At 50.8% G+C, this 27,398-nt stretch overlaps 1 protein-coding gene across 1 annotated transcript; it reads right to left on the bottom strand.

Annotated features, from left to right (window-relative positions):
• Window positions 1-1,931: 1,931 nt before the first annotated feature.
• Window positions 1,932-27,066, bottom strand: MAL (mal, T cell differentiation protein). The gene is made up of 4 exons (XM_029936308.1): window positions 26,889-27,066; window positions 8,144-8,311; window positions 6,851-6,976; window positions 1,932-2,477 (listed from the first exon to the last, which is right to left on the bottom strand). Exons 1-4 carry the CDS (start codon window positions 26,979-26,981, stop codon window positions 2,403-2,405), a joined length of 462 nt encoding a protein of 153 aa, XP_029792168.1. The 5' UTR covers window positions 26,982-27,066; the 3' UTR covers window positions 1,932-2,402.
• Window positions 27,067-27,398: the final 332 nt, after the last annotated feature.

The following is a 27,398-nucleotide window of genomic DNA, read 5'->3' as shown; positions in this document are numbered from 1 at the left end:
AGACCAGGAGAAGGCATTTTTGGAGGCTGGTCATCCATTAACATCCAATGAGAAAAGGAAGCAAGTCAAATGCCGGAAGACCTGCAAATTTTAAAAATGACTCAGGATGGGAGGAATGAGGAGGCTGTGTCAGAGAGCCATCTGCAAAGCCTTGGACTAATAAGGGTCTCATCATTAGACCAATTTGCAACTGAAAAAGAGAAAAGGAAAAGAACATATCAAGATTCCTTTAGGGGCACCTGGGTGGCTCAGTCGGTTAAGCATCAACTCTTCATTTCGGCTCAGGTCATGAACTCATGGTTTGTGCGATGGAACCCTGAGTTCTGTGCTGATGGCATGGAGCTTGCTTGGGATTCTCTCTCTCCCTCCCTCTCTGCCCCTTCCCCACTTGTGTGTGCTCTCTCTCAAAACAGATAAATAAAAATTTTAAAAAAGTTTCCTTTAAAGAGAATGATTAAAATTCTAAAACATTGAGGAACCTTTGGGAAATTCGACCAAGCTTTTGGTTTCTTTCTCTCTCTCACTCTCTTTCTTTCTTTCTTTGATGGAGATCAAAAATGCTCCCCTATTAGCATCATGTTCCTGGCTCAGAAGCAAACAATCAGGCAGTTTTGTTGGAAAAAAAGGAGACTTCCGTCAACCCACACTTGATTGCAAATTTTGCTAAACACGCAACAAACTTCCTATCATTTATTGATTCTTAATTTGTGCTTTTTCAGGATGAATTCTTGATCAACCCTTTTGCTCCTAGGGGCACCTGGGTGGCTCAGTAGGTTGTGTTGACTTCAGCTTGGGTCAGGATCTCATGGTTTGTGGGTTTGAGCCCTGCGTCGGGCTTTGTGCTGACAGCTCAGAGCCTAGAGTTTGCTTTGGATTCTATGCCTCCCTCTTGTCCCTAATTGTGCTCTGTCTGTTTCTCAAAAATAAATAAATGTTAAAAAAAATTTTAGGAGCACCTGGTTAAGTGTCTGACTTCAGCTCAGGTCATAATCTCATAGTTCATGGGTTAGAGCCCTGCATCGAGCTCTGTGCTGATAGCTCAGAGCCTGGAGCCTGTTTCAGATTCTGTGTCTCCTCTCTTTGCCCCTCCCCTACTCGTACTCTCTCTCTCTGTGTCTCGCAAAAATAAGTAAAATGTTAAAAAACTAAAAAAAATTTAAACCCTTTTTGCTCCTATTTTACATGAATTTTTAACTTAAATTTTGTTTTAAGTGGACTCACTGAAAGTGGCCTTTTATTTCCATGGCTGGGAGCTGACTGGTTTTTGAGGCACCTATTTTGTGTCCCAGCTGCGGAATACTCTTACATTGTTTGAACAAAGGGACAATAGCATTTGAAAATGGAAACTGGGCTTTCAGGATTCCAGAGTGTCCTTCCTAACTGTCCCCTCTCCTTTCAATCCAGACATCGCCTACTTAAAACCTCACACTCCCCTCTTGCCATTTCACTTCCTTTCTCTCAGTAGGAGTGGCCCAAGGAAATTCTAAAAACCGTTTATTCTCCACATCCCTAATTGGAACAGGACCCAAAGCACACTGTCCGGAGAACTTCTGATCAGCTTCACAAACAGTGAGAAGAAACGTTTGCACCTTATTTTCTTTTGGCTTAAGGACTTTCTTTCTAATTGAGCACAGACCCCTTTGTCTGGTAGGAAGAAGACGGGTTCCCCTGGGCTGGCACTTGGCAAGTTTCCAGAGAGGGCGAAGCCATGTGACAGGCCAGTAGCTGGGGCGGGTGTGGGACACCAGCGATGGGGGCTCTGACAGTGCATTGGCCAAGCATACACAGCTGTCATCTGAACGGCCATTTGATGCAGTCTCTAGAGACCGGGTCTTGGCCAAAGGAAGGTGAAATGATGGTGTTCCTGATACTGGGAAAATAAGAACAAATCCCCCCAAAACACCCCACAAAAGGATTGGACATACAGGCACTTTATAGCGCATTTCAAAGATTTATCATCTTTCACCGTGGACATCTGCACATATTTGTTGGGTGAGTTTTACTCCCCATAACAGGTAGATTTGGAAACACGCCCCAGGATGGGTGCTCAAAGAAGCTTGTGGAAAATTCCAAAAGACAGTTCAAAAGATCCAGTCAGGGAGTCAGCACGGGGTCTTTGTTTCATGGTCACAGTCCCCATTTCCCACCCTTTCCCAAATAGGAAATCGACTCAAGAAAGACAGCTCGGTAGTTGGAGGTTAAACGTAGCAGGCCCCCAACCCTGACATGAAGGCATGTAGGAGAGTAAACATAACACCCACAAGAAACAGAGCGTTGCTTTTGCTTGTTCGTTTGTTTTCTTTTTTCCAGCATCCAGAGTATTTCTGCATCTAAAATGCTATGCTGGAAGGTGGGCTGATCAGTTAACACCATCTGGGGTTTTCAGCAAAAGTCCTGCCGCTTTACGAAGACTTCCATCTGATTAAAGAAAACACCGCATGGACCACGTACAGCAGAGTGACCACGTAGGAAAACACCTGAAACCAAGATAAATGACCGTTAATGGGAGTGCATGGGGAGAGGGACGCATGGGCCGTCAAGGCAGAGCGGGCCGCTCACGTGGCACTTGGGTATGATGGACCGAAAGGGTGTGGGCCACTACTGCTTCCCATCATTGCTGCAGACATCCTTTCCTGCTGAGCCCAGATGTGGTCCCAGAATGCTTTCAGCACAGGGCTCCAAGTGACCTACCAGTCCACTGGATTTGGTGCTGCAAGGTCAATTATCTGTCATCACATGTCATCATGCTGGTGCCACCCAGCTGGAAATGAGGGCCCTCAGAGTCCCCCTCAAATGATACTACTCTTCATGGGAAACTTCCTTCCTCCATGCCAGTAAGGCCAGAGTCCACCAGCTGATTCCACTGGCCTTGGCTAAGAGGATATGAACGCCTGAGTTTGCTGGCTCTGGTTAAGGTCCTGAGGCTCTCTGGTCACCCTCAGACTCCTACCAGAATGTTGTTCTAGGAATCTCAATTTCACAGGCGTGGGCAAGGGTGCCAGGCTCACAGGAAGCGAGGGGCTGGGACAGGGAGGAAGGATTGAGGCTTTTGCGAAAAGGAGGGGGCTTACTGAGAAAGCTGCTGGAAAGATCCAGTTGGGTTTTGGCCCTGGAAACAGGGCAAATGGTCACTTTGTTCCCGTCAAGGCCCTGACTTGCATTGTTCACGTGGGCACCATCTATTCCTATCACCCTACTCTGGGTGGCTGGCCTCTCTGAAGGCTTGCTTACCCCCAAGTCAAATATCTGCACCTGGTTTTGTGACCTTGGTGTTGGGGTCAAGAGTTTCCAACCCAGGCACAACATTAGGGTAGTTATGGTTCTGTGACTCTTGAAAATGCCCATAAACACCAGCGGTCATCATGCCTGCTCTCTCCCTGCCTCCACACATGGGCGAACTCTTCACCCTCATTGGCCAGAGGCATTGAGTAAGCCGAGTTACTTAGTAACCAATTTAAGGGAACTCATCCAGGAACCCTTAACTACCATCTGAAAGGAGCGGTTGTACGTGAGTGAGCAGCACCCCCAAAAAACACCTCTCCCTGTCAGGTGGGAGCAGTTGATTGTCTGGGGAATTCCACACGCAAGGAGAGCCCTGAACAGAAGCGCCTCAGCTGTCCCTAGCAGCAACAGGAATCAGACACTTATTTTCCAAGCAAGGTCAAGCAATGGCACACTGGGGACACTGAGAGAGCCAGGGATGGGCATGCGTATGCTTAGGCCTTCAGAAATCCCTCTCCCTAAATGGCTGCCGTTGTTATTTCAGCTTTCTGCAGAAATTTCTAGCTGCCCTCAGTTAATTCCCACCAATCCCAGGGATCCCTTGGGCACACACTCTCTGCTGCCAGCAAAGGAAAGAGGGAGAAGCTGAGCTTTTGAGACAGGTCCAACTAAGTATCAGAGAGGGGCGAGAGGCAGGCCTCATGCTTTCAAAGGCCAGGAATGTGTGGGAGAAGGTCTCGAGGTGCCTCCCCATTCCCCGGCAGGCTACTCCTAGGAAAGGCATGCTGTGGTTGGGCAGGGTCCCCACTGTGTACTCGTACAACTGATATTTTGAATAGAAAGATGTGACTTTACATTGAACCGGGGTTATACATCTTCTTCAGCCCAGTGCGTCGGACTGCTGGCAACATTTTGATTCTTGATTCTGGCATTCCCGACCTTCCCTGGGCATGCCCATGTATATCTCATTCAACTAACAAAAATGGGGGGACATGATCACATGAGGAGTGGATCAATACATGCTGAAAGAGCCATCAGTGGAAGGATATACAGCCATGAGAACAAACACTCTATCTCTCCACCCAAAAATGTAGTTGAGCCTTACAAACATAAGGTTGAAGGAAAAAAGCCAGACATAAAAGAATACACATTGTATAACTCCATTTACATGAAGTTCAAAGGCAGGCAAAACTGAACTAGGCAGCTAGAAATCACGATGGTGGCAATCCTTCATTTGGGTGCAGAGTGATAGCAGTAGCAGGACAAGGGGACTCTGGGAGACATTTATGACATCCTATTTCTCAGTTTGGATGCTTGAAGTTCACTTTCTGGAAATTTGTCAACCCGTACACTTGCATCCTACTCACTTCTCTGGATGTATGTTGCATTTAGGGAGGAAGAAAAAGAGAAAAGTTGGAAGACAGTAGATCATGGTGGTTCTCAACTAGAGATCTGCCTGGTGGGCAGAGGCAGTAATTCACCCTATCGGGGCTGTTCCGTCAAGCACTGACCCACTAGCCATGTTCCATGTGCATTTCACTATCATCTGCAATAATTTTATGGAAATTGTCAAGTGCCTTGCTGCTCATTTGTGTCTGGAGAGAAGGCCTCTGGATTTGGGATAGGTGGAGGTGTGAGTCTCTCAGGTGACAGGAGATGAAAGAGAGTCATTTGAAGGATGACGGAGGAAGCAGGGTACCAGCCTCGTGAGGGAAGGAAGAACAGCCAAGGTGATTCCTGGCTGTGTTACTATTTAGAAACCAGCCATCTTGGAAGATGAGCCAACATGGGAGACATTCCCACATTGGGGGACATTTGAAGGGGTGCCAGGGCCCATAAAGTGGCCATTTTTCTGGAGAGTAGGCTGGGAGCTTAACATGTGGCTTCCCTGGGACAGGGGATGGGCCCATAGGGACCTGTCAACAAGGTTTTCAGTAACTTTCCTCCAGACCCCACCCTCTGGGAGCAGAAAGAAAACCCCCACCAAACCCCTTCCTAGAGCCCAACAGTGCCCAGCCCTGTGGGTTTTCTCTCAGCCTCTGCTCTACTCTTCCCAAAAGGTGGGGACCATACAGTTTTGGCATCTGGAGTGAGCATCTTGTGACCTGTCCATCACATTTGACCTCAGGATTTGTATGATTCACAGGCTGACCTCTGGAAATCTGAGGAGCGCTACTTCCTGAAGCTTCTTCCTATTTCTTAAACATGACTCGTGGCTAGAAATACATCTAATATGGTGAATTTCCATACTGGAAAGGGGCCCACACATGCAGAACCCTGGAAAAAGGTTTACGAATGAAAACATTCTCCTACTCTCTGTCATTCCAAGTCATTCCATTAAGAAGAAAATCCATTAAAAAGAAAATTGGTGGACCTTGAAGTCCACCAATGGGTCTGGCCTTGCAGTTGGGGAACGCTTCTTTTAGAGCACAGAGGCCCGCACGCGGCCTGCACCCTGGCCACACACAGCTGGCACCCCCACTGGTGCTGCTGACGGGGTGAAGGAGGCTCAAGACCCTGGGGCTCCCACTGCTCGCCGTGAGGCCTTGGAGGAAGGTGTTCAACATTTCTGCAGTCCTGAGGGAGTCGAATAGGAACTATCATCCCATTTCACAGATGAGCAACTGGGGCACTTGCTCAAGAAGGTGGTGGAGACGTGAGCTCTGGCCCCTCTTCTTCCAGCAGGTTCTCAGAGTTGCTAGGCAGGAGGCATCAGTTGGGAAGAGCTGAAGGCCTAACTGCGGCAACAAACACCACAGCCGAGGGGTCTGGACACGCTGGGCCCAGAAAACCTTCTCCCCAGGCCCAGTTCCAGAGCCATGGCTTGGTGAGACACTGGCTACTCAATTTTCTGTCCCCGACCTCGACACTTCCCTGCAACTGATTGTGTGCTTTGACGGAGAGCCAGGAGGCCCAAGTGGCCAAACTCACTCTCCAAACAGGTGCTAAGAGTGTGGATGGGGGCCCTGGGTGGCTCAGTTGGTCAAGCATCCAACTCTTGACTTTAAGCTTAGGTCGTGATCTCCGGTTCTTAAGTTCGAGCCCTGCATTGGGCTCTGCACTGGCAGCGTGGAGCCTGCTCGGGATTCTCTGTCTCCTCTGTCTCTGCCCCTCACCTCCTCATTCTCTTTGTCTGTTTCTCAAAAATAAATAAAAACTTTAAAATAAAAGAGTGTGGCACCTTCCCTGGACACCAATAATTCCTGGCCACCTTGGAGCAAGTTATCCACATTCTTGGGGCCCTGGTTCTGCATCTGTGAAATGGGTATAAAAAGAGCACCTACATCCTAGTGCTGTTGTGAGAGTTAAATAAGATCAGTCATGGAGAACTCGGACAGTGCCTGGTGCTCACAGTCATTTCCCTTTTGCAAAGGTCACCCAGGCATGGACCCCTGGGCCAGCGCAGGCCTGGGCAGGGCGGCATTGAGCAGAGGGCCGAGGGGAGTCTTGGACACATCTCCTCCCTTCTCCAGGGCTTCGTTTCTTCAGAAATAAGGGGAAGGTTTAATTCCTTCGAAAGTCAGTGAACTGAAAAACGGGGGGGGGGTGGCCCACACAGCCTTCTGCTGCCCCTCTATCATGGGTGGTGGGAGCTGGGAGCAGGGACAAATTGACTGGGGAGACTCACCACAGCAGAGATGTTTTCATGGTACTGTTTGTATGTGTAGCCTTCCTGCATCCCGATGGTGGCCAAAGCTTCCAGAACAGAGGCGCTGAGGTAAAACAGGGCAGCAGTACAGTGGTAGGCTGCGTCCTGCAGGGTCAGAAGGGCAGTCAGAGAGATGGGCAGCCGTGGTCCCAGCAGGGCCCGTCTACCCGTGTTGTCCCTTCCTGGCACGGCTCAGGTTCCCCCTCATCTTCTGCTACTTCCTTTGGGAAGGAAGGGCCTACCCACCCCCACCCCTGCCCCATCCCCATATCACGGTAGCCCAGCCCCCTCTTCACAGAGCTGGTTTGATCTCACTGGTTTGGGGGCCAGAGTCAGGACTTAGGGGAGAAGGCACACTGCCTTCCCTTGAGGTGGGATCAAGTAAGAGGTGGGGGTTGGGAGGAGACTAACAGGAAGACTCTGGCTCTGGCCAAGTCTGTTTAGATGTCACCTCCGTGACCAGTGCAGGGTGAGAGGCCCAGGTTATTTCCACTGTGGTTTTGTCTTGTTATTGTTAGTTTTTTGGGGGGAGCGTGGGGGAGCTCCAGGAATGTTTAAAAGCAAGAAAGTACAAGAGTGGGGTTTTGAGTAGCTGTAATTTGGAGGCGATTTAGAAAAATCTAAGTAGGAGGCCTTTTGAGAGTAAAGGCCTGGCCAAATGGCCCTGCCTTTTTCCATGGTAAGTGATGGCCAGGTGTCCCATGCATAAGTTTTACCCCCCTCATGGGCCTCAAGGCAGAAGTTATGCAGAATTATGTCCACAGGCCATCCTTTTCCCATCTCCAAGCCCTTCTCTGGGGACCCTGCTTCAGAAGACCATCCCTGGGCACTGGTCAGTAAGCCTGGTCTCATGCTGGGCAGCCAAGGCTAGCCTCCAGGACCCTGCCCACCCCCAAGATGGAAACCAGCCCTCCTGGGCATTAGGGGATGCCAGCAGGCACCTGGCACCTGCAAATGGCATGGGGAGGGGTGGTTGGGCTGCTGCTTATCCATGAAAAAGGCAGTCATGCAGGAGAAAGCAGAGCAGGTCCAATTGGAATAAGGCAGCGACAATCAAGTTCTGCCTTCACCTTCTCCTAACCTTCCGGCTGTGCAGAGCCCTCAGAGAGCTGCTGGGGACAGCTCAGAGCTGAAGGGCTGGCCAGCTCAGCCCTGGAACGTGGCTAGGAGACATCTATGGGTAGCCTCACCTAGCAGTGGGAAAGCCAGCCTGCCAGGGAAGAGGGTCCAGTACCCACCCACCCACATCAGCCATTCCAGGCTGGGACTCACCAGGGTGACCCAGGAAGTCTCCCCGCCATGGGCACCAATTATGTACAGGACAAGCAGAGCTGTGGTGGCCACGAAGCAGAACACAGACACGAACATCACCCAGCCCTGGACCAGGGGGATGGGCACCAGGGACGAGGCAATGAGGATCCACACAAGGCCCCCGAAGACCTGCAGAGGGAGGGAGGGCAGGAGTGAACGTCAGAGCAGGAGAGCCCACACCTGGCAAGGGCCAGACCTACAGGTCACTCAGGGGCACTGGGGCCAGAAGAACAGGAAGGAGACAGAGAATGGCAGTGGGCATTTTCCTCACCAAAAATGACTTTCTTCCCCTCAAGGCTCTAGCCTGTGCCGCCAGTCCCAGTCTTTCCAAGCCCCTACTTGCCTGCCTTTATGCATGTTTTAAATACAACCTTAATTTTTTATTTAACGTCTGTCACACTTCCATGCCAGGCACTGTCCTAACCACTTGGCAAATAGTAACTCAGTTAATTCTCACAACCCTATAAACCAGGTACCAACCCATTTGTCAAATGGGGAAACTGAGGCACATGGATGCTAAATAATTTGTCATCCCAAGACAGGCCTCACCGCATCCAGCATTATCATTATTCTGAGGTTATATCCTAGATTAAATCCTAGTATTTTGACATTGAAATTTCTTTTTTTTTTTTTTAACTTTCTTGTTCTTTAAATGTTTATTTATTTTTGAGAGAGGAAAAGACAGAGTATGAGGGGCAGAGAGAGAGAAAGACACAGAATCTGAAGCAGGCTCCAGGCTCTGAGCTAGCTGTCAGCACAGAGCCTGACATGGGGCTCGGACCCATGAACTGTGAGATCATGACCTGAGCCGAAGTCAGACACATAACTGACTGGGCCACCCAGATGCCCCAAAATATCTTTTCTTTTATGGAAGGTTAGCGACCTACAGGTTCTTTTGGTCTTTACTTGGCAAAATAGATTGATCACACTATGTCACAAGCATAATTTTTTTTAAACTTGACTCCTTAAATCTCCAAGTCCAGAAAGTGCTCTGATTAGTAGGCTGGAGTGGAGAGTCAGGCCACCTCTTTGGGGGGCCTACGACTGGTACGGGAGAATTGCTTCCCTGCCATTATCCGGAAGATGCCCCTGTTGATGTCCGAAGACTCAGTGAGTCCTATGTTTTCAAAGAGGTGCATAAGGACAGTGTAGGGGTCTTGGCTCCCCGAGGTCAAAGGCACACAAGGCCAAGCTGGGACCTTCCAGACTCCCCCCCTCAACCCAGGGAAGTCGGCCTCATCCACTGCCCCCCACCCAGATAAGAACTGTGCTTGGGAAGGCTGGGACGCAGGGGGAGAGGGCTCTGTAGTCCAAGGTCTCCAAGGTATTTCGAGCATCTGGGGGCTGAGGATGGGCTGCTGTCCTACTCCTAGTCCCCTGCCTTTTGAACTCAAGCGGTACCTTGATTCCATCTCCTGTATCTGCTGCCCACTTGTTATGTAAGAAACCACTGTCCCCACAGGTGTTCTCTGAGCCTCCCAGCTGAGAAGCATCAGGAGAGAATCACATTTGAGTGGAAAAGCCAGAGCAATGAAGAATCTGGAGTTATCAAAACCAAGCTGGGCCTAACGAACCACATATGGGCATCTCTGGCCAGAAAACCTCCTCTACTGTGGAATCCGGGGGTGCCTGAAGGCACTGGCAGAAGCAGTGGGACACATTTTACAACTTGTAGTCTTTGGAGCAAACAGATAAATACAGCAGTTACATAAAAATCCTTAGACCACCATAGCCTAAGATGTGCGTGTGTAGATTTCACCCATAGTTGCCTTTAAGATCACACAGATAACTTGGCCTCTTCCATAATGGGCCCTGACACAGGATGTGAACGTGCAGGCGGCTGAGAACTTGGGTGTAGGTGGTATGAGCGTGGCATGGAAAAGTGGGAGAAGCGGGCATACCTGTTTAGAGCGCAGAGACAAGGGCCCGGGAATCTCCTCTCCTGACCATCCAAGGAGGACCAATCTCAGTTAGGTTCCCTATTCATATGGTCCCAGGGAGCCCTGCTCTTCCCCTTTGCAGTGCCCAGCACAAAACAGGTGCATTTGGGACACTATGGCACCATCCCTGACCATGTGATGGAGAGGGTGAGGTCCCCCTTGCTCACGGCTAACTCCCGAGAGTGGAACACCTGTCCAGCTGTGCATTAGTGTGAGTTAGTTAACTTGCCTTCAGGGTCTCCTGTCAGATGGGTATGGGTAAACTGGAATGATGTATACGCCCATCCCAAAGGGACAGTTTGCATTGCATGTGGAAGGAAGAGTGTGGTGTCAGGGAATCCTGCGAGGGACCCAGTGGGTCGGAGGGGCTTGTAGGCCAGTGGACATGGCTTTGAGGAACACCGAATGTCACATCAGGAAATGATTCTTTTTCTTTCTTTCTTTTTATTTTTAATGTTTATTTTTGAGAGAGAGAGAGAGCAGGGGAGGGGCAAAGAGAGAGGGAGACACAGAATCTGAAGCAGGCTCCAGGCTCTGAGCCGTCAGCACAGAGCCTGACATGGGGCTTGAACCCACAAACCGTGAGATCATGACCTGAGGCGAAGTTGGATGCTTAACCAACTGAGCCACCCAGGGGCCTCAGTGATTCTCTTTTCACTCTATTTGGTTTTTCTAAGGTAAGAAGGCTTTAGAGTTGAGCCAGGGGTCTGGAGCTCCCCGAAAGCATGGGCTCCAGATGTAAAGGAGAACTGGATAATGACACCATTTTTATTTTAAGGTAATGATACATTATTTTGGACAAAATTAACTGTAAAAAAACATATGAAGTAAGTTAATACACAGGTGATCCTGGAAATGGCAAAATCTGAGAAGATGGCTCTGACTCAGCTGAAGACTCACGTAACTTTACCTTTTTCAGCTAGGTTTCTCCCTAGGTGGCCTGGGCAGCAGGAGGTGGTGGGGGCGGGGCGGGGGGGACAGAGGGGATTGAAGTCAGAGTGAGGCCACTGCATTGAGTGCCTGCCGTGGAGTCCTGAGTATGCACCAGACAGCTGGGACACTGAGCCCTGGCACCCAGTGCGGAGGGAAGCTTTAAGGTAATCCAGACACTTGACCTGCTTTGGCTCTCTCTCTCTCCTCTCTCTCTCTCTCTCTTGCAGATTCCTGGAGCCCATGGTAAGAATACCTGTCCATAGAGCAAAGCCCACCCTGGGTTCAATCCCAGCCCCTGCTCCTTGGCAGACCTCAGGACCCTGTCCTACCTTTGGCACTACCTTGCAAAGGTCCTTTTAAAAATTATGCTTTTTATTTCTTTGTGAGTTTCATCTATAGCTGTATGCTTCATAGTAAGATGGTGGGAAGCAATTCTCCTTTACACAGCTTTAATGAGACATAATTCACATACTGTACAATGCACCATTTAAAGTATACAGGTCAATGGTTTGAGGATATATACAGACATGTGCAACCATCATCCCCAGACCCAATTTTAGGATATTTTCATCACCTCAAAAGAAACCCTGTAGGGATGCCTGGGTGGCTTAGTCGGTTAAGCATCCGACTTTTGATTTCGGCTTAGGTCATGCTCTCACGGTTCATGAGATTGAATCCCACGCTGCACTCTTTCGTTGACAGTGTGGAGCCTGCTTGGGATTCTCTCTCTCTCTTTGCCCCTTTCCTGCTCTCTCTCAAAAAGAAATAAACATTCAAAACAAAAGGACGCCTGGGTGGCTCAGTTGGTTAAACATCCCACTTTGGCTCAGGTCATGATCTCACGGTTTGTGGGTTTGGGCCCTGCATTGGGCTCTGTGCTGACAGCTCAGAGCCTAGAGCCTCCTTTGGTTTCTGTGTCTCCCTCTCTCTCTCTGTCCTGCCCCTGCTCATGCTCTGTTTCCATTTCTCAAAAATAAGTAAATGTTAAAAAAAAAAAAAAGAAAAGAAAAGAAAGAAAGAAACTCTGTACCCTTTAGCTCCCTTCCCTCCCTCTCACCCCTAAGAGGCCACTAATCTACTTCCTGCCTCTATAGATTTCCCTATTCTGAACTTTTACATGAGTTGAATTGGATAATAAAAGATGGGCTTTTGCAACTGGCTTCTTTCCTTTAGCTTCATGTCTTTCAAGGTGAGCAATTCTCTCTCAAGGGCACCTTTACAAAATATCTATCATCACAGCACATCCCCCTGGCCCATTCTGACCCCCACCATTCTGGGGGACACTGAGTGAACGTGTCTCATTTCTCTGGAACCCCCAAGCCGGAGATAGCTGAGGAAGCCCAGGTCTGCAGGGCAGCTACAAAAGCAAGGAGGCCACCGTCCGGCCTGTCCCCGCAACGTATTTCGGTCACACATCGTGCGAAGTTCAGGTCCTCACGGCACAGATGAAGTGATGAGAAACTGGAGGGTTTGCTCCCACAAGACCGGCAGGGGCCTGTCCTGCACCCCGCACAGCCCTGCCCCATGGGTCCCGGGGGGAGAAATGCAGCTGCAGGAAGGGGCTGCCGTCTGGGAGGGGTGCTGGGGTGGAGGCAGAATGGTGAGGACAGGAGGGGTACATGGGAAAACCTGAGGCTGAGCAGAGGAGGGAGTCCATCTCCAACTGCGTGTCTGGGGAAACGGGCGCTCTCCTGAGAAGGCTGGGGCGGAGGCACCAGGGAAGCCGCCACTGCTGTAAGAGCTGTGCATACGTGGACCCTCTGCCCCTTCTGAGCAAAGCCCGCGCCCCCTAACACTTGCACCCCCCCAGCGCTGGCACCCCCCAGCGGCGACCCGCTCGTGAGCCCCCCTGGTGGGGCGCTCCACCCGAGCCGCTGGAGGAGGCTGCAGCAGGAGTCAGTCCCTCTGGCCTCGGGTTCCTCGTCTGCAATTGGCAGTTTGCAGCTGTGTACACACGTTGTGGGCTGGTGCACACGGGCTGCCACTATGGGTGTGAGTGTGAAGCTGCTGGCGCTGTGCCCAGCGACAACCAGGGTGAGACACTTTTCACCCAGGAGGCCAACAGCCCTCAGAGACAGACGCAGAGGCAGCCAGTTTACAATGCTGGACGACTACCAGCCCTGAGTGGCCAAAGTGGCCAGGACCGGTTGAAGGGAGAGGTGGCCTAACTGGTTAACTGGGCCTAAGGGTCAACAAGGAGTGGCCTTCTGGAGAGAGGAATAATAATAATAATAATAATAATAATAATAATAATATAATATAATATAATATAATATAATATAAAATATGCCAAGTCCCCAGAGGATGCTGAAGAAGCAATAAGGGCTTCAGAAAACCAGGGAGCTGGACATAAGGTAGACAATGAGACTAGGGGAGTGGCTGGTGATGGGGCTCAAGAGGGGAGGTGAGGCTCAAGACAGAACTAACTGCCAGGCCACCGTGAAGGCCTTTGAGGCCCCATTCCGTGGAAAGCTGGGGTACAGTGTGAATCATGGGGCAAAGCCAGTGCCCGCCCCACTTCACCTACTAAGTGTGCACAGAGCAAACAGAGAGAGCAAGCATAGCACCCACACCCGGGGAGATAAGGCATCCTGGGCAGGGAGCAGTCCACCCATCCTGGCCTCAGGACCCCACTGGCCAAATATTTGTCAAGAGAAAGGGATAGGTGAAGGTTCAAGCATGTCCCTTTGTGAAGAAAACTCCAAGCGGCTCCCAGCTCCTAGGCGGCCAATGCTCAGAGGCAGTCATTTTGATGCTATGAGTTTTTTTTTAATTTTTAATGTTTATTTTATTTTTGAGAGAGAGAGAAACAGAGCGCAAGCGAGGAAAGGGTAGAGAGTGAGGGAGACACAAGGTATGAAGAAGGTTCCAGGCTCCAAGCTGTCAGTATAGAGTCCAACAAGGGGCTTGAACTCACAGACTGTGAGATCATGACCTGAGCTGAAGTCTACGCTCAACCAATTGAGCCACCCAGGTGCTCCCGCTCCTCACCCCCCCCCCCGCCTTGTCGAGAGGCAGTCATTTTGAAATACAAGTGGAGGCATGACCCCAGTTTCCGATTGTCAACAGGCCGGACTTTGCCCCTCCCCCCCACGCCTACACCCAGGTCACCATCCTCTATAATTGAGATGGTGCAGCTGGCTAGGGTGGTAGCAGAAAACGGTCTCTAAATCGGGTGGCCCGAGAGCTCATCTGCACTGAGCTCTCCCTGTGGGGCCCAGATCCACAAGCTGGACGGTGGGGGTGGGTCTGGGCTAAGACCATGGTTTGCAGCCCTCACTCTACACTAGAAATGCCTGGGATTACCTGAAAAACCACTGATGCCCAGGGTCTGACTCAAGTGGAGAGAAGTAGAGTTACAGCGCATGGGACAGACATCCCAGGCTGTTTGCCAAAAGCCTTAGAACACATTTCCATACCACAAGCCCTTGGATTATGTTCTGGTAATTCCTGTCAGACGGAACACGACCTGGCACCTGTCTGCAGCGCCTTGCTTGGCTGTCCAGCGATGCCAGTTGAGACACCTCGCCAGTTTTTGGCTGGTCCCTCTCCCTTTCCTCCCGTCTCCTCAAGCTTTAATCCCTGTCTTGCCTTGAATGTGAGATTAGCTCATCCTTGGGTGCCAGGCAGATGCAGGGGTCATCTGAAAAACCAGACAAAAAAATTTCCAAGACTTAAACGAGTTTATAAGCCGTGGCCTGCCCAATCCAATGAGTCTTATGGGAAAAAAAGTCCTCAGGAGACTGTCTTCAGGGGAGCTCTTGTGTACACTCAGAGAAGCTTCTCAATTTTTCTTTCCGAATTAATCCACAGGAGGCAGGCTAGCATGGTTAAGGGTGTAGACTTCAGAGACTGAGTTACCAAGTTTTAATCTCAGCTCTGCCACTTATAACAGGGTGGCCTGTTGTCTCCGGGCAAGTTACTTATCCTCTCTGTTCCCTATGTGAAAAATAGTGATAACAACTGTGCCCACCTCATGGGGTTGGGGTGAAAGGGGGTTATGTCTGTGGAGTGACTGACAGACGGTGAGTGCTCTGAGTGCCTGCAGTCTCAACGGCCATATGATGAGGCAAAGCCACATCTGTCACCATGTGAAAGATAGGTCTAGGATCCAGTAGGTCTAGGATCTCAACATGCATAATTATCCACTCCAAACCCTGCTGGGACCCAGAACTTAATAATAACTTTAGAGGTGTCTGGGTAGCTCAATTGGTTGAGTGTCTGACTCTTGATTTCTGCTCAGGTCAAGCCCCACATCAGGCTCAATGCTGGAGCCTGCTTAAGATTCACTCTCTCTCTCTCTCTCTCTTTTTCTCTCTCTCTCTCTCGGGCTCTCTCCTCCGTTGGTGCACTCTCTCCCTCTCTCTTAAATAAAAATAAAATAAAATAACTTCAAAACCATTAAAAAGAGAAAAAATGATGATCTTCTAGAAATCTAAAGTTGAGAAAAATGTGTCAGCCTTTGTGTAAGGAAACACAAAGGACACTAAAATATGAGAGCGCCTTCCTTCAGACAATGAGCCTTGGTTCCAAAAGGGGGAAAAGGAATCTTCCAGCACATTCTTGAGATTCGCATGGTGTTTCCATTGCTTGAGCAGGGATAAAAGAGCTCTGCATCCACAATCGTCCAGTGTGCTGCACAACCGGGATAACCGAAGTCAACTCAGAAGAATTGCTCAAATTCCCTGGATATTTTCCTGGGGTTCCATTTTGTGTTTGTCAGCATCTTCATAAGCAGATACTTTTCCAGTAATAAGTCAAGGTGTGAACTAAAGACTTTCCATTTCAGGGCTTTCCACACACACACACACACACACACACACACACACACACACACACACCTTGGAGCCCCGCATCGGAATTCCCAAGGGCTCTGAGAGCATGTTGTGTGCGCCCAGCAGGCACACGTTGACAGGAGTTTGTAATCTAAACTCTTGAGAAGGAAAGGAAACTGGTTACAGAACACAGACTGTGCACCTAACACTAAGTTGTCCTGCCACGTTGGTCAGGGGGTCACAAATCATCTCCCCAGGAAGGAAGAGGAAAGATGGCCACACCAGGGGAGACTGGTCCCAGCTGCTGTGAGTGCTGAGCCCTTTGGCCAACAGGAACAGTAACCTCAGTGTGTGTTTCTGGAAAGCTCCATACTCAACTAGACTATTTTAGTAGTCAGGGGTTATTGCAATGCTAGACAGGCATGTTGTGTAGGTGGCCTGACAGGTATAGTAATTGTGTGCTCTAGGAGAGACTTGGCCAGCTCTAGGGTTGGGTGGCTAAGAAGAGTCATCATTCTGTGAGTTAGAGTAGAGGGTATTTGTGTGTGTGTGTGTGTGTGTGGTTATGGATGATCTGCTGCAGAGCAGGGAAATGGCAGCAAGGAAAAGTCAAGGGGACATAGGCACCAGGTTGTAGGAGAGCACACAGAGAGAGGTCAGAGGGAAAGACCAAAACCCCAAGATCCCGAAGCCTTCCCTAAACTTCCCTTAACTCTCCTCTTCAGAAAACAGGTCTGAGAGGAAGACTGGGGGACTCCTTTCCTGTTCTGAGGGGGGTGATGGCAGAAAGCACACATGTGGGGCTTATGCTGGCTTTTCGGGTTCTCATGTGAGCACCCCTGCCTGGTGTCGAGGAACTCAGCCCCCAGCAAGCCAAAGGAGAGGCTTCCTTCACTCGCTCCTTCATTCATCCAATCACTCATTCATTTTTTTCATTCATGCACTTAACAGATGCCAAGAGTGCCCCGACCATGCCAGTAGGCACTGAGGCAGGTACACCTACGGAGGCAGACCTTATCCAAAGACATGCCCTAAAAAACAGAGTCCATCTCTCCCTTCCAGTCTTGCTGTCAGGTTCCACTCTGGGTCCACCAAGGGCAGAGTCAGGTCCTGATAAAAGTATTGGGACCCCAGTGAGGGTGACCAGCTAAACACCTCTGCCTAGGACAGGGACAGAGCCCAGCAATTTGCACAGATCCCTTATTTTAACCCTATAAGAAGGTGTCTGTGGGGAGGGATTAGAAAATTCTCTGTGTGCAGACCCCTGCCCCACTCTGTCACCTGACAAGGCAGCCTAAAGGGAGTCTGACCTCTGAGGCTACTCCCAAGGCAAATACCGGGAGTGGTGTTGAGGCCACCTGACTCAGTTTACCAATGCAAGTTGCTCTGCCCTCCTGGCCCCTTCATCAGCAGGCTTATCCTTCCAGAAGGACCCATCATGCCATTATCCCTCCCAAGGAAAGCTTTGATAGTGTCCCTTTATCTAATCTGGAGGTAAGGCCAGGACTCAGGGGGCCTTGAGTCTGTTTGTGAAGAGGGAGATAGAGACTCGAGATTCAAAGGGATGGGGGTGAGTTCAGGTCCGCCATTGACATTAATATGGCAGGCGTGGACTGAGAAAAGGTCCCTGTATGGTCCTGCAGTCCGCCTTCTCTCAAGTCCCGGGGAGATCTCTTCCACAGTGCCCACCACACCTGTGTTTCAGGCACTGGCCACTGATCACTGATCAGTACTACCTCCCTCCCAATGCAGAGGACAGTCACTTATTCCTGAATGAATGAGAAGTTCTCTCAGGTCCACAGAGCTAGGGGCTTTCAGACAAGCATGTCCTCATTTGAATGGAAAAGTTTCCTAACCCCACCTACACCCATGGGCTTTACCCAGCAGGATAAATAGAAACAAGGCGGTTCCGTGAAAATTACCAGTAAGCCACCTATAAAAGAGTAGCACATTCATGGAAATTCTAGACCAGATGGGAGTGGTGTCAGTGCAAGAAAAACAAAAGGGACTAATGGGGATCACCAAGTAGGAGAGTAATGTGGTGAGCCACCAAATAAAACAGGCATGTATTATGCATATGTACTGCCCATCCACAGGGCCCAGGGCTTCCTTCCAGGGTCCTGGGGGTTCTTTCTTGGGAATTGGTGGTAACTGTCAGTTTCACCTTCCATCTGCCCTTGGAGTCAAGCACTCCTCTTGTGATTCATAAATACTAGCCAGGTGGGAGGTGAGAGGTTAGCCCCTATCCTACCAATGCATGCTAATGACAAATGCTTCAGGGTGCGCGGTCTATGCTGGGAACACGGAAAGACTTGGGGTCCAGGCAGGAGACATACCCATGCAATGACCTGTGGAACAGGTGCCAAATGCCAGCAAAGGGGTGCTCCCAGGGTGGGCTTCCAGGTGGGGGTAGAAGGGAAGCCCAGGCCTGAAGGATAGAGGACTTAGTCCCGCCATGTCATCTGTACTAGAGGAAGAACTTGAATGGAGACTGTGGGCCAGTCCTGGAAAGAGTCCTAGGATAGACAAGGGAGGTGGAATCTTTGCTGCCAGTCCCCTCTATCCAACTGTGCCTGGATTATTGCCAGCCGCCGGGCACGACAGATGCTTGGGGAGGTGAGGGCACACTTATGTGCCAGAGGTTGCCCTCTTCCTGAACCGATGCCCTTCCAGATGGCGATGATACACAGACTCTGAAGACAAATCATTTTCGGAAGGCTTAATCCCAAGCCCACTGGTAATTGATCCCTTCCCCTTGGGCAGACACAATAATTTGTGTGGCACCGAGAAGTCAGAAATCTCTCCCCACCCATCTTGGCACCAAGCTGGCAGGGTGGTACATGAGAGAGGCTTAAGACATCCCCTGCCCCTGAGGCAGAGGGCAGGACAGGGCTGCCATGGCCTCCCTTCCCCCTGGCCACCCCATCCGGCTGGCCAGGGGCAGCTCAGAGCAGGGAAGCCAGAAGTAATCATGCCGCTGGGGGGGGTCCTAGAGAGGCTGGTGTCTATGCAGTACTTGATGACCCCAGAGACAAGGTAAGTGGGCCCTCAACTTCCAGACCTCACGTACCCCCTGCCTCTACACTGCCCGATGTGGTGTGGGATGAGTCTTAGGGCCTCCACCCTGCAGGTGTCCCTTTTTAGCAGAGATTGGCCAGTTGCTCTCGGAGCAGGTGTTTGAGTCATTAGTAAATTAATAAGAGTTGTAGTTAATAGCTATTCAGCAGTAACTACGTGCATCATGTTATTTTAAGAGCTTTGTGCATAATATTCCTCACATCAGTCATCGAGGTGGGTGCTATTAGATCCCCATTTTATTGATGCAGAAACTGAGGTGCAATCACACGCTCACACTCCCACAGCTGCTGAGTACCAGCCCTGAAAGCCTGGTTGGGGAGCCTCAGTCACGTCCACCGTGCATGTGGCAGTTACCCAAGGCCACCCTCAAGCAGTTCACCATAAATGCCCCCCATGTCGAGGGTTGTTTTGGAAATGGCCATGAGAACAGCAACCATGAATGAGAGGAGACCAGCCCATTAGCCTTCACCCTGCTTCCTCCCAGCTGCTCTGGGTCTAGAGAGAATTGCAAAGGAGGTGGCTTCTGGAAGCAGGCTTCCCCTCCCCCCTCCTCCGCCTGCTCAATAGGCTCTGTTCTTTCAGAGGAAAAGAATACCAAGGTTTGTGTTTAAGACCAAAAAACAAGCAAAAGGTCAGAACACTGAAGGGCATCGCTCTCTTCCGCAGGCACAGGCCTGGTGGATCTCATCCCCGGGCCCATCAACAGGGTGTTTGTCAGGACCTGCACCCCCAACCCCCCACCCCTACTAACAGGTATAAGGAGGCCAGCCTCACGTTCACCTCCTTCCCCATTTGCTCCGTTCCTGGACTGTTCCTCCCTGACTTAAAGCCTGGATTCTCGGTTCTCTTTGAGCTTTCTTCAAAGCTGGATCCAGGAGTTTCGGGGATATCCTCCTCCTCTGTCCCCACTCCCCCTCTTGCTGCCCCCTCTCCTCCCAGCCCAACTACAGTATTCTAACTGGAATCCGGGACTGTGGTGTGGAATTTCAGGTCAGCTGAGCCTGGCCTGTGCCTCTTCCCACTGCCCGTGCATATCAATGTGTGATGGCTGGTGACAAGGCTTTTCTTTTAGTTCCTACATATTTTTCTCAGGCCTCAGGGAGTTATTTTGCTCTGATGTGGGCAGAACATTAGCTATTAATGAGGTAGGAGTGGTAGAGAGCCTGGAGCTAAGCATGGCAGAAAATCAGTGCCCATATACTACCCTGGAAAATAATCATGCTACTGGTGCCCAGCCAGGAGCAAACCAGGAGCTAAAGCTTTCTACCAGAATGTAGGCGGCAAGTCGAGGCCCCCCCAGTGCAGAGAGTACCAGGAACCTGTTCCAGGACCCCAGGAACAATCTGAAGCCTGTGAGGAGTCAGTCTACTCTTGCCCATGGCTTTAGTGCTTCAGGGTCGAGGGGTGTCACTCATTCACTCACTTACTGTCCTCACATCCCTCAGCACTGCCAGAGAGCATCCGCTGGAATATGTTAGTGCCTGCCTCTGGTGGCCTTTGGTCCAAACCACTATGTCCACAACGTCCAGGGACTGAATCTTGAGAGCCCAGAAGGAGGCCCCAGACAGGCTTGTGTTGGGAAGTGGAGGGGAGGGGTGGAAGATAAGTCCATTAGGACTTAGCAGGACTTAGCGACCAGATCTCCACTGGCCGGCCCATCCCACCTCAAGGCAGGCCCCATGTGGTCCAATCCCCATTCCTCCTGCCCCACCCGAAGCCCTTCCCTGAGAATGTGCCTAAGTCCAAAACAAAGGCTGTGCAGAACTGGCTTAGGCTGGCAGCACAATGCACTCCTCCACCCTCTGCAGGGCATGGCAGGTGTAGGTGCAAATAGTCACCCTCTGTCCCTGGCCCACCTGAGTGACCTGGTGAGAGCTCTCCCTCTCCCCTGCAGCGGCATCTGGGATCCTCCTACTCTCTCCTGAAAGCACTCAGACAGAGAGAGAGGATGCTTCATGCCGCTCTGGGTATGACCCATCTGCGTCGAGCTGCGGAATGACCTATGGAAAGCTTAAAGGCAACCTTTTTCAGTGTCGCGTGGTTGTGATGACATGTTCATGACCGTGTGGGTGGTGAGCCCCATCATCACACTAGGCAGTTTCCAGAGAATAGCTCAAAGTCACAGAGTCCTGATCAAAGCAGTCCTCTGGTTCTTGAAAAACCAGAAAAGTCACTTCTCAACTCCAAGAACGAACCCCTGAGAGACCTCTACCTATAATTCTTCCCCTCCCTTTAGAAAGGAGGAAAGGAGAAAGGCCGGGCGGTATCCTTACCCACTTCTAAACAGCTACAGAGAGGGGGCCCAACACAAGGCAAGGACACAGGGCAGGACTCAGTGGGCACAGCCAGTGAAGGCCAAGCTCGGCCGTTGTCCTGCACTGGCCAGCAGGGCCAGCTCCCATGCCCTGGCGACTGGAGAAAGGTCCCTGGCTAGGGCAGCAGGGAAGTTTGAGAGGACCATACAGGGTGTCTGCCTTGAACCCAGGAGAATATTTAGGGCACTTGGCTCCCTGCCCCAGCCTCTCACTGAGAACTGTCTCCATTACCCTGTCATTTTCCCTTCGAGTGGGTGGGTTGGCCTATCGAGGGCCACTCCAAACCATGCTGAGTCAATGGCTTATCAAATGCAGATTCCTGGGCCCAGCCTTGACCTAGTGACTCAGATCCTTCAGGATGTGTTTGTGCCAAGCAGACCCAGGGGCTGTGAGCTCCCCAGTGGCTCTGAGCTGCCCCTTCTCTCCCCCAGAGAGTGAGTGAAAGGGAGAAGGGAACCAGGCCTTGCCCTGGGCTGCCAGATGGACAAGGCAGCCCTTTCATGATCTTTCTGCTGCAGGAAAATCTTCATCGTGGATGTTTGCATGAAAGCAGAAACCTGGATGTGACTTGCTGTCACTACAAGAAGTGCCGCCCTGGAGACCAAGTTACCTGGGTAAGCTGCACCCCTTCTCCCCCAACCTGGTTGGCCCAGCCTCCGTCTCCTCCCAGCTCCGACAAATTAGGTTTCTGTGATTCTGCATCTCTTATCTCCTATGACTTCTCATGCTGGATTCTCAATGGAACCTGAAGGCGGACCACTCACCAGAAAACTGCTTTGCCATCCTGCCCCCTCCCCACCCGTGCCTCCCAATCCTGGCTCTGTAGGGCGGCTGTTTCCCAGGCAGGTGAAAATCTAGGGCAGGTCTGTGGACTTGTCCGGTCACTCTCAAATAATAAAAGTCCCCAGTCATTTTGGGTCAGAGAAACAGCCGCATTTTAGTAGCTACTGTGTCCAGTTCACTGGAAGAATCGAAACCGCAAGCCCAATCCCCATGCCCCTCCCTAGCTCCACCTCCAGCCCATAAAGTGCACCGCAGGAGAGGTGGCTCTCAGCAGCTGACCCTACTTCTCTGCGCTCCCCAAGTCTCTCTTCAGTCCCTGTATTCTGTCAGCAGCTTTTCCTCTTTTATAGGCTGGGGAGGAGGGAGCTGAGTTAATGGTTTCATAACCTGTTTTCTGGCATTTCCTTTACAAGTTCTGAAATGCGGAGGGGTGTTATTTCTCCTGGCACTTTGTAAGAGACGTTTCCTCTGGCCCTGGCCAGAGCTGAGACAAGAAGCATCCCATGTCAACCTTTGTTCTATGAATGGTGGACCAAGTGTCACGGAGCCCCTGGCTTAGAAGGGAACAGGAGGAGAAACAGAGACTGCGGTCCCCAAAGGACAAAATCCTCCTTGGGTGAGGACCGGGAAACAGGACAGAAGCAGAGCCCTGGCTTGACTTGTTGGGAGAGGGGACATCCCACCCTGAGCCTGCCCATATGGGGTGTACTCATGTCCCCGCTGCATATAACAGCAGTATGACCTGTGCGGCTCTGAAGGTGCTCGGTGCTCTGCCAGACAGGGTCACGCCACCTGGCTGGGCCTACCTTCCACTTCCTGTGACAAACTTGCAGCATTCAGAGGTCTGGGAAGGGTGTGCTAGGCCAGGGTAAGGTTGCCATACACCCCACCCATGCCTCCCTGGAGCCACCACCCTTCCCTGTCCCTGTGGGCAGTTTCCTTGCCTTGGGAGGGGGGTGGAGCTCCACCCTGTTCGCTTTGGACACTGGCATCTGTGACTCCCAGGCTATTCGGAGGTCAGGTATGGGAGTATGAACTATGAGTCATCAGCTCAACGGATGACAGATTTTATGCAGACCCAAGCATTTTACACCTGCTGGGTGGGTTTGCAGAAAATGACAAATTCTGATGCTGCCAAGTGTGGCATGGCTGAGGAACAATGGGGGCTTGCAGACACTGCTGGCAGAGGCTGGGAAGGTCCAGGTTTAGCTCGAAACTTCTTTATTTGGGGGACCTTCTTTATTAAAGAATATGAAATAAGGTGGGGTCTTGAGAGAAGCTGGAGCCTAATTATGCTTCATCAGCTTCCAGTACCTCCGTTTCTGAGGTATGTCAATTGCAGTTACCCCTTTGGACATGGATGCGGTAGCATCTGGGAAAACAAAGATGTGGCATTCCTTATGAACCAGGAGGTCAAATCTTCCCTCTGTATTCTGGGAAGAAATCCCCAAACATGTCACTAAAGAGGCACATTCAAGAATGTGTTGCAATGGGATAGGTAGCGTGTGTGTGTTACTATTTCCATAAAGTGAAAACATAAAATAATGCTATATGCAGTTCGCCCCTGTTAGGTATGCAGTAAAGGTCTAAATAAACCTTGCTCTGGAGTAATGAACACCACATTCAGCCTAGGGATTGTCCTTAAGTTGGAGGGAAGAGAAGATAATAGTGGAGTTTCCAGTGGGCTTGATGGTACCTGAAAAGCTTTATTTTCCCTAATACTAAAAGTGAATAAGGCCAACTATTAAGATTTGACAAAGTGGAGTGATAGTTATATGGTGCCTTTCCTGTAATATGAAATATTTCTTCACTTTTGTTTTTTTAAAAAATTTAAGCCTACAAAACATTCAATTAACCATTTTAATATATATTTTTAATTAATTTACTGTTTTGCGGAGAGGGAGAGAGACAGAAGACAGAGCATGAGCAGGGGAGGGGCAGAGAGAGAGGCACAGAATCCGAGGCAGGCTCCAGGCTCTGAGCTGTCAGCACAGACGTAGGACTCAAACCCGTGAACCTCAAAATCATGACCTGAGCCGAAGTCAGATGCCCAATCGACTGAGCCACCCAGGCGCCCCCAAATTGACCATTTTAAATTGACCAGTTCAGTGGCATTTAACACACTCATGTTAGGCAACCACCACCTCTAACTGCAAAACACTTTAACCACCACAAAAGGAAACCCCATACCCTTCTCCCTCTCATCTCAGTCCCTGGAAAACCACCAGTTTGTGCTCTGCCTCTGTGGATTTACCTATTCTGGATATTTTCTATAAATGGAATCATACAATATGTGACCTTTCATGTCTGGTTTCTTTTACTCAGCATAGTGTTGTCAAAGTTTATCACCTTTGTAGTTTGCATCGGTACTTCGTTCCTTTCTGTGGTTGAATAATATTCTGCTGTATGGATTTATCACAATTTGTCTCTCCAGTCATTGCTTTGGGGCTGTTTTCACCTGTTGGTTATTGTAAACAGTGGCACTAAGAACATGCATGTACATGTACCTGCATCTTGGTTAAAAACCTAAGGATGGAATTGCTGGGTCACATGGTAATTTTTTTTTCAGGAGCTCCTGAACTGTTTTCCAGAAGCAGATGGATCATCTTACATTTCCATCAGAAATGTATGAGGGTTTTAATCTCCTCACATTTGGGCCAGTACTTGCTATTTTCCTTTATTTTTAATAAAAATAATAATCACCATAATTTCACATGAAATTGTACATCATTGTGGTTTTTAGCTCATTTTCTTAATGATTAATGATGCTGAGCATCTTCCCATGTGTTCACTGGCCATTTGTACAGCCTCTCTGGAGAAATGGCCATTCAAGTTTGTTGCACATTTTCTAACTGGGTTGTATGTCTTTTTGGAAAGAGGTTCAGAGAGACAACTGAGGTACCCTAGATCTCTCAGGAAGTTGGGGGGAAGGGAGGGAGTTGGGGGAGCAGGGCTGAGGTTAAGGAGGGGAAAAATCACTTCTCAGACAGCTGAGAGGAAAGTTCCAAGCAGGAGAGCATTATTTCTTCTTGAAGCCCCTACTATGTCAGGTCCCAAAACCACCCCAGGAGGAGTAAATTTCCACTACTCCATGGTTGTGAGATTTCCCACATCCAGCTTTCCACTTTCACTTGGTGGGTTTGGGCGGAGGGGTGGAGGGTACCCTCCTGTCCATCCAGCAGAGCGCCCTGCTTGGCTGGGCCCTTCCTACCCTCAGGAGCACTCCTTCCCCTAATCTGTGACACCAAGGGGAGGGCACTGGGAGGCTGGTCCCCTCTGAGGCCACCACCTGCCGCCACCTGAGCCCATTCTTGTCAGGGCGGGAGCAGGATGGTGCACCGAGTCTTCTGCCTGGAGCTCAAGTAACACATTCTTTCCAAATGATTCTTGTTTTATCCTCCTCAAAGAGCTACAAAGGCAGAATAAGCCACTCATTGGGACAATTTAAGAGACACTAGGAAGAGGTTTTGTTGCTTACATATCTCTCTTGCTCCATCACACCTCAGCATTAGCCCTCATCCCTTTAGGTTATGAAACTCCTGCCCTTGTAAAGAGTAGCCTCTGAAGGAACCACCCAGTACTTATTCCCAAGGCACAGGTCTATATGCTCTTTTCAGAAACCCAGTAGAAGCACTCAGATGAGCCATTTAAGAAAAGAATGTTCCAGTGGATGCAAGCCCAGGGTGTCCCTATCCATAAATGGTAGGACTGGGCTTAGTGTTGTCCAGACTTCCTTCTAGATGTCACTTCCTTGATTCTGGCTCCAGGTTTTGAAGTCATTCGGGATATATCCAAGTTTGGGCTCAAGTCAACCCACCCAGCTTCAAAAATATGGTGCCCCAGGGAACCTCATCCCCCTTGGCCCTTTCCTCCACAATCTCCATGGAGACCAGAACCTGCTCCCTTTGCTGTTCACACCCTTCCGCCTCCAATCAGACAATAAGAAGCTGGGGTCCTGTTGCTTTACACAGTCAGGTTTGGGCATTTTCTTTTTCAACCAAGTCTCCCTGCGGCCACTTCTGAGGTGGGGGGGGGGTGCAGGGAAAGAGTCTCTGTGGCTCCAAGTCACCACACCCACGGAGTAAATCCACCAAGCCCTCCCCGCAAGTTAAGGGTGCGGAGCTCCTGCGGAGTTTAGGCAGAGGGCGGTGGGAAGCTTCCCCACGTAGTGATCACCTTACCAGAAGCTTCGAGTAGGAAGCGCTATCGTAGCCACCAGCTACAAAGGCTGTGCGGCTCGGCTTAAGGAGCACCCAGCCGCAGGTGCAGTGGGGATCCCGCTGCTCAAGGTCAGCGGAGGCACAGGACCGCTCGGGCCAGTCCCTCTCCCTACCTGCCCCCCACCCCCCACCCCCTCGCCCCGTGCCCAGCGCAGAACGACTGCGGCGGAGCAAACGACGGCCTGTTTGATTAATTCCCGATCAAAGTTGTGGCAAGTACGGTCACTCGCCAGAAACTTTCAAAGGCCAGAACAGAATAATCCAGATTCTGTTTCTCCTACGACACCAATCTCCAAACTCGGGTTTCCTTTGATTTTTTTTTTTTAACGAAATCCTAACCCTGGGAAAAACTGGGCATTTTTACAAGGACGTCGCTCTCCAGTAAGCGCACACTCAGCGCGGCACCTGTGAATCGGGTTGGGCCCGCAGCTCTGGAACCTGCGCGAAACCAGTGGACCCGGGGCCTTATCCATACTGGAAATTTGGTTTTTCCACCTAGGTCCTGGGGGCTGTTTACCCCGTTGCCCTTGTCTAGAGGGGGCCAGAACACTGGGAGGGGGTGGAGGAGAGAGACCTTCCTCACTGTGGCCCCGATACCCGGAAGCTCCGGGGACCCGTGCAACTGCCACCCATCCCGCCGCTTCCCTGCGCCAGCCACTCACAAACTCGAAGATGAAGAGCAGGTCCGGGAAGGTGGTGAAGACCGCGAAGCCGCTGGGCAGGGTACTGCCACCCGACGCCGCTGCAGGGGCCATGCCGGCGTGCTGGCGTCGGCCTCGGGTCTGGACGCGCGCAGCTCCGGCTTCACACTGACCGCTCGCTCGCTCTGCGCAACCCAGTGGCCCGGGCGCCCCCGCGCGCGGGTTAAGAGTAGGGGAGGCCGGGGCCGAAAAGGGAGGAGCCCTGGTCACCCCCGCCCCGTCCCCGCCCAAGTCCCCGGTGCGCGCCGTGGCCGCAGCCCTTGACCCACCTGGAGTGCGCGCTGAGCGCTGGCAGAGCTGGAGACTGGAGGAGATTGACTCCTGCGACCAACCTCCGGCGCCGTCTCCCACCCGGAGCCGGACAAAGCCACTTTGGCGAGGCGCCTCGCACTCTTTGCGCGTGATCACCATCCCTTAAGAAAAATAACCATCAATAACTAGGTCCCCCATCGCGACACCCCTAGGGTCACC

The sequence above is a fragment of the Suricata suricatta genome, chromosome 4, assembly GCF_006229205.1.
Source record: "Suricata suricatta isolate VVHF042 chromosome 4, meerkat_22Aug2017_6uvM2_HiC, whole genome shotgun sequence".
In the NCBI taxonomy this organism is placed as follows: domain Eukaryota; kingdom Metazoa; phylum Chordata; class Mammalia; order Carnivora; family Herpestidae; genus Suricata; species Suricata suricatta.
This window is presented reverse-complemented; position numbering and strand designations above follow the sequence as displayed.

Bases quoted from the DNA above. Each gene is read 5' to 3' on its own strand.
- MAL (XM_029936308.1), bottom strand. From the start codon at position 26,981: ATGGCCCCTGCAGCGGCGTCGGGTGGCAGTACCCTGCCCAGCGGCTTC. The intron at 8,312-26,888 runs GTGAGTGGCTGG...CTCCCTCTGCAG, and splicing joins TGCTCTTCATCTTCGAGTTT to GTCTTCGGGGGCCTTGTGTG. The intron at 6,977-8,143 runs GTGAGTCCCAGC...CTGACCCTGCAG, and splicing joins AGACTTCCTGGGTCACCCTG to GACGCAGCCTACCACTGTAC.